The sequence below is a fragment of the Apaloderma vittatum genome, unplaced genomic scaffold, assembly GCF_000703405.1.
Source record: "Apaloderma vittatum isolate BGI_N311 unplaced genomic scaffold, ASM70340v1 scaffold6176, whole genome shotgun sequence".
Taxonomy (NCBI): domain Eukaryota; kingdom Metazoa; phylum Chordata; class Aves; order Trogoniformes; family Trogonidae; genus Apaloderma; species Apaloderma vittatum.
In genome coordinates this window covers 26,578-33,074 of record NW_009721177.1, presented here as the reverse complement: position 1 = coordinate 33,074, position 6,497 = coordinate 26,578, and the positions used below count along the sequence as shown (strand labels likewise).

The window sequence follows — 6,497 nt, the reverse complement described above, 5'->3', positions numbered from 1 at the left end:
TCTCAGCAGCCACCCCACGGGAACGAATGCCAAGTGGGACTGACCCCCAGCTCTGCGACAGGGTTTGCAGAGGGGAAGCTGCGCTGCCCACAGCAAAAACAGAGAGAAAATCCTGCTGGGACAGCTGGAATCGGGTGGGAAAACTTTCGGAATAAGGAAGAAAAGCCCCCCCAGTGCCGTACCTCGTAGTGGACGAAGGCGGCGGAGTTGTGCAGCTGCATGGTCTCCCTGCGGACGGGCGCGTCGTCAGGGCCAGGCAGCGCAGCGTGTCGATGCCCATGCCCCAGTCCCGGATCCTGCTCAGGATCTTCTCCCGCACCGGTGCTGTCAGCGGGACCTTGGTGGTGCCCACCCGGACATGGGTGCAGCGCTCGATCACACTCTCCGGGGCACCCTGGGGAGGAGCGGAGGGTGGGAATGAGCCTGGCGTCTCTTGCCAGCACCCAAGGAAGGAAGGAAGGCACCAAGTTTGGGCGAAGGAGAAGGAAATCTCCCCAAAACTGCAGCACGCACATCCCGGCAGGGCGGCTCAGCGCGCTAGATGGCAGCCTGGGACCAAGAAGTGGGGAAGGATGAACCCGCGTCAGGTCACCCGACAGCAGGATCCGCTTTGCGGGGGATCCCTCCGGCTCCCACAAAACCCCACGCGTCTGCCTGAGCTACTCCTGCACCGCAGAGCCCCTCTCAGCCGCGGAGGGGACGAGGGCTGCAAAGCTCTGCTGAAAGCACGCGCTGCCTGCAGGGTGCTCGGCAGACGCTCGCGATGCCTTTCCGATTTGGGGAAACACGTCCTTCAGCATCACAGCATCTCACCCCATCCCTGCTGACCTTACAAAGGACCCTCGACATTGCTTTTTAATAGAAAACTCGCAATCTTTCTATTGCTTCTCTTAAAAAAGCTCACCCCGGCTCGTCTGGGCTATGGATGTGGCAGGGATGTGGCAGCTCTGGAGGGTCCCGACCTGACCTGGAGGACAGAGTTCACCCACCCAGATCTCCCACTGGGAGCAACAACATACAAATCTTCTCAGAGTCGGCAGGGGGAAATTCCTGCCACATCTCTTCTCTTGGGAAGAAAATGCCCTTTAAAACACTATTTTATTTCTGGTTACAGTGGAAAGATGGACATCGCTCTTTGGGCATTACTGGTGTCTGGAGGCTCCAAACCTTTAATAAAGGCAAGTTTTGCACAGAGGCAGCTCTGCCCTGGACCCAGCACCAGCACACTCAGCATCTTTTCCTCCCTTAAAATCCTTTTACCTATTTTTAAATTTTTTTTTCCTATCAATACTACAAAGATTCACCTCCTCCCTGACCACATCAGTGTGGTCCACCAGTGACCACACTGCTGGCTCTCAGACCCCTGGGCAGCTAAAGAGAGGAGACAAACTGCAAAGCATCACTGCCCGCTGCAGCACGGGCCAAATCCTGCCGGGGCTGTGCACGGGGGAGGAGGATCCTGCAAGGTGTTGAGGACCTTCTCCCCTACCTTGACAAACATCTTGCTGCCGGCGGAGTTGTGGCTGGGGCTGGTGGGCGTGCAGTACACCGACATGGACTTGCGGTCACGGGAGAACTCCAGGGTGCACTCCTTCCTCATCAGCTGCTTGATCACCTGCGGGAACAGCACGGGCCTGAGCTGGGACAGACGGCTGACAACCCTGCCCAGGGGCCACAGCACCCGGGATGGGAGAAGAATCACAGAATCCTAGAATTGTCAGGGTTGGAAGGGATCTTAAAGCTCATCTGGTTCCAACCTCCTGCCATGGGCAGGGACATCCCCCACAGATCAGGCTGCCCAGAGCCCCACCCAGCCTGGCCTGAAAAACTCCCAGGGATGGGGCTGCCACCCCCTCTCTGGGCACCCTGTGCCAGGGTCTCCCCACCCTCAAGGGGAAGAACTTCTTCCTCACGTCCCACCTGAACCAACCCATCTCTGGCTTCAATCCATCCCCTTTAGTCCTGTTCCTGCACGACACCCTCAACCTCACAAGCCCCTCCCCAGCTTTCCTGTAGCCCCCTGGAGATCCTGGAAGCCACCATAAGGTCTCCTCGGAGCCTTCTTTTCTGCAGAGTGAACAGCCCCAGCTCTCTCAGTGTGTCTGCACAGGAGAGCTGCTCCAGCCTCTGAGCATCCTCGTGGCCCTTCTCTGGACACGCTCCAGCCCGTCCAGATCTTTCTTGTGCTGTGGCTCCAGAAAGGCAACCGCAGAGGCCAGGAGGGATGGGACAGTGCAAAAAGCAGAAGGATTTTCCCCTGTGTCATTTTTCAGGATAATTTCAACCCCTGCGACTACACCGTTGCTGCCCAGCCAGCGAGTGCCAAATATTCCCTTCATTGACCCCACGCAGGATGGGGAACAGCTGCTGTAGCCTAAGATAAAGCCCCGTTTGTCAGGGAGGTGGGGCTGCTACGTTGGGCTTCGGGAAGGGGAACCCACCCAACCCATTACAGCTGAGGGTTTGCCCTGATCCTGCACTCATGGGGCAGCGGGAGCACCAACATCACCACAGACCAGATCAGTTCCCCATCAAATCAACCAGCTCTGCAGCTGAGACTCTAATTAGGCTCATTTCAGGCCTTGCTAATTACCCTGAGGACTGCCAGCTAAGCAGCAACCATCATTCACTCACACGGTACCTGCAGGTTTGCAGAGTGAGGACAGAGCAGGAGCTGCCCCAGCCTGCAGACCCGTGGGCACAGGCAGTGCCCTGCACCTCAACACCCCCAAAACCCCCACAAACCAGGCTCTCCTACTGCTACTTGTTCATTACTCAAGGAGCTGAACGCCCAGCTAGATAGCTGCCTCCTCAGACAAATCCCTCCCCGGGACACAGATTTTGGCACAGGACTTTTACAGCAACCTAAATCTAAATAAATCAGTGAGGGGGGCAAAGAAAACTCCTTTTAGGGGGCAAAACCTTGCAAGTTCAAAGTGAAAAGAATGCTCCTACTGCAGCAAAGCTGCAAACAGGATCTGGGAAGGAGGAGAGAGGTGCAAATGGGATTTGCTCATGCCCATGGGTGGACGGGCAGTGGTGGGCATGGGTAACAAAGAGGTTGCCGGAGTGATGCACAGCTGGGAAATTCCATCTCCCTTATCTGAAAGGAATCAAGAGATTTATTACGACCTGCTCTGACCAATCCGGGGAAGAACTGCCAGAACAGAGAACCCTTCTTCTGAGCAAGCAATGACATGATAAGACCCAACAGCATGATGCTAAAGCCCAGTAAATCCAGGCATGAAATGAAGTGTATTTTTACCAGGAGGATAGGGAAACTAGAGAGCTGGAGTAAGGGAAGAGCCAGCATGGGATATTTTCACATGAAAACCAGATATTTGCAAAGAGGGGTAGGGGCAGGCACGGCTCTGGAGAAGAAGGTTTGGTCCGTGTGATGGACGATGCCTGCGGGCACCCACAGATTTGACGTGAATTTACAAAACTCCCAAACTCCCCATCTGCAGCGAGCTGGAGCTCTGGCCATCCCTGAGACAGCCTCTCCCAGCTGAGTTTGAGCCTCAGGGATCACTGGCTCCACAGCTCTGAAGCCCCACATAGACCCAGGTTACTCCCCATGGCCCCAGCATCAGCCCCTCCAGGGCCATTGCACTGTCTGCTCCGAAAACAGCTCAGTGCCCTGTGAGCCAGGAAATTGCACCCTGTGGCACATCAGTCCCTTAGGTCACTGCAAGTGGTTATTGCTCAAATAACAGTTGTCCCAAAACCGTCCTCTGCCTCCCGTCCTCCAGCAGCGGAGCGCAGGGGAAGCCTCGCCTCCACTCACCGAATTGCAGGCGTTGGCTCGCTCCACCTTGGAGAGTTTGCTGGTGTCGGTGTTGAAGACGTTCATTTTCTCCACCAGGCACGTCAGGGCTGTTTCTGTGGCTTCCCCCACCTTCTCATAGACTTTTTTGGACTAGTGGGAAAAAAATAAAAATAAATAGGAGCTTAACCTTTGGAGCACGTTGTGTACCTGCTGCTCTGAGCTGTCGCTCGCTGCACCATCCCAGGGCTGCCAGAGCATCGCCTCGGGGCGAGCTGAAGCCAGGGAAGGGTTTCCCAAGGGACAAACCCCCGCTGGCTTTGCCCCATAGCTCAGGGAAGAGCATCGCCAGATCCCCCACCGCGGTGCCCCTCCTCACCTCGTTGTAGTCCAGCGAGGAGTCGTTGCAGAGGGCGCAGATGGTGGCCAGCTCCACCAGCCCGTCGTACTGCCCGCACTGCACCGGCTGGTCTTCAGGCTGCGGACAGAAAACAACCCCCAAGGCTTACATGGTCAAACAACAACTTAGCTTCTCCTAAGTAAAATTGCTCTGAAAAGAGGGAGAAAGAGCCCAGTTAAAGCCCCAAGCTTGGCAACAAGCGCTTGGGTTTGCATTTTGTGCTTTACCAAATGGGGCAGGACTGGTTGCAAATAGAATCATAGAACAATTCAAGTTGGAAAAGACCCTTGGGATCATCAAGTCCAACCCCTGACTCTACACTACAAGTTCACCCCTAAACCATCTCACCCAACACCACATCTAAACGACACTTAAACACATCCAACATCACAAGAGGCAAACTCCCGAAGCAGCCCAGGGTAAAGGGGGCTGCAGAGGAGCTGGGAGAGCATTCAGCCTGAAAGCAGGGACTTCCAAAAGGCTGCTGCTCTAGGTGGTGGATGAGAAAAAGAGTAAAGAAATTCAGGTTAACGTCCACTCCCCCAGGGGTTTCCAGCTGCTGGGGATCCAGAGGAGCTGCAGCAAGTCCCTTCTCCTCCTCATGATGCTGCTTTGCTTCCCGACAAGCCGGACAGCACCCAAGGGAGCATTTAAAGCAGCAGCAGACAAATTTAACAGCTGCACAGCTGTGGCTCTTTCCAAGCAAGCAGCGAACTGTGGCCTTTGCTTCCTAAATAGCAGCTCTTTGCTATGTAAAGGAGCACAGACACCGCCGGAAAGGAGCAGCCCTGAACCCATCGGGCAAGCCAGATGCTGCTTCTCGACCGGTGGCAGAAACAGCAGTGGTGGTTTTAGTGGGAAAAAAAAAAAATATTCCGGTTCCAGGAGAGGTAACTGCAGGTTAGAGTCACATAAACCCAGCCGGTCATCTGCTGGCTGGAAAATTAATTTGTCAGGCATTTATTAGGATCAGTTTATTCCACTGCTGGTTCCCAATGGAAAGAACATTTTGGAGCCCTTGTTACAGCTCAGGAGCGGAAAACAAGGAGCAGCCAAGAAAATCTAAAAAATCTGTTTGTCGAGGGATGAGAAGCCGCACCGGGCTGGGAGCGGGCAGGGGGGAGCCGCTGCCTCCTGCCCCGGGCAGGGGATGGCAGTGGGTGGAGGAGGGAACCTACAGACACCCTGAGCTGGGTTTTGATGTTTGGGAAGGTGGAAATACTGGAGATGGCTTTTGCAGCACGTAATCCCCTGGATATTGCTGGGAAGGGATGAGGGGGGATACGTCCCCATCGTCGGTGGTCCCTGAACGGAGCTGGGCGAGAGCCGCCTGCTGGGATGAGCATCAGCAAAGGTGCTGCAGGCTGGGTGCTGGGGGATGTGAGCAAACCCAAGGTCAAGCACGTAATATGCCCCACGCTGAGGCCAGGCTAAAGCAAACTAAGCATTTCAGTCCCAGCAGCCCTGGGGTTCTCTCGGTGACACCTGAGTGAGTCCTCACACCCCCTTCGATGCACAATGCAAGCACAAGGCTGCAGAAAACTCAAAAGCAACAGGACTTGTTTCAGCCCAACATCAAGACTCCCTGCAAGCGAGGCGCCAGAGGAGAGGGGACACCGTGCTCCAGAGCTTAGTAGAGACTAGTTCAGCCCCCTCAGACCTCCTCATTTCACTGAACCACACTGATTGATACCGGCTTATGACCTATTTAATGGAGATTCCTAGCCAAGGGTCTATAAATATTCATGAAATTAAGTCTGAGGCTGGGACGAATTAGATGAGCAGAAGGGACCGTGGCGAAGAACGTGCCTGGCATCACGCAGCAAAGCGAAGGGGAGCGGAGAGCACTCCAACCACCGGCTGAGCTCCTCATCGTTCGCACCCTTCCCCCCCCCCAGGGAGCATCCCCCGCCTCCAAAGGAGGGGCAATAAACAAACACAACAGCAGAAAACCGCCATGTGTGTTATAATGCAGCAGGGAAGAGGATTGCTGGCCCACAGCAAAAATGCCCGGGCTTCAGAAAACGTGGAGAAAGAGCCTGTCCTCCGAACAGCCTCGCTCACCACTATTCCCACACTTTTTTGAACACTCTGGTTCAGAAGTGAGGCTTGTTTCATCACAACTGTAAAGGACGGGAGAGCGGGAGCCCCTTTGCTGAGCACGGGGAAGGCAGCAGGCAAATCCAGGCACGGGCTCCCCACATCGTGTGGGGCAGGAGCCAGCGCTGAGGGAGGGCGAAACGACTGCCCTGGCTCCCACCAAAAGAGAAGGACGGTCACCCCGCGTGGCTGAGAACCAGCGCCCAGCGGGTGCCTCTGTGGGCAGGGAGA

General features: G+C 55.4%; 1 protein-coding gene across 1 annotated transcript in view; it reads right to left on the bottom strand.

Moving 5' to 3' along the window:
• Positions 1 to 6,497, bottom strand: part of LOC104275351 (sarcoplasmic/endoplasmic reticulum calcium ATPase 3-like) — a gene marked incomplete at both ends in the record, with an annotated part of 21,426 nt that overhangs the window by 320 nt on the left and 14,609 nt on the right. The window contains 6 exon segments of the mRNA XM_009871278.1: positions 183 to 247; positions 250 to 394; positions 1,490 to 1,615; positions 3,788 to 3,919; positions 4,146 to 4,244; positions 4,791 to 4,816. Of these exon segments, the coding sequence (XP_009869580.1) occupies positions 183 to 247; positions 250 to 394; positions 1,490 to 1,615; positions 3,788 to 3,919; positions 4,146 to 4,244; positions 4,791 to 4,816 (593 nt within the window).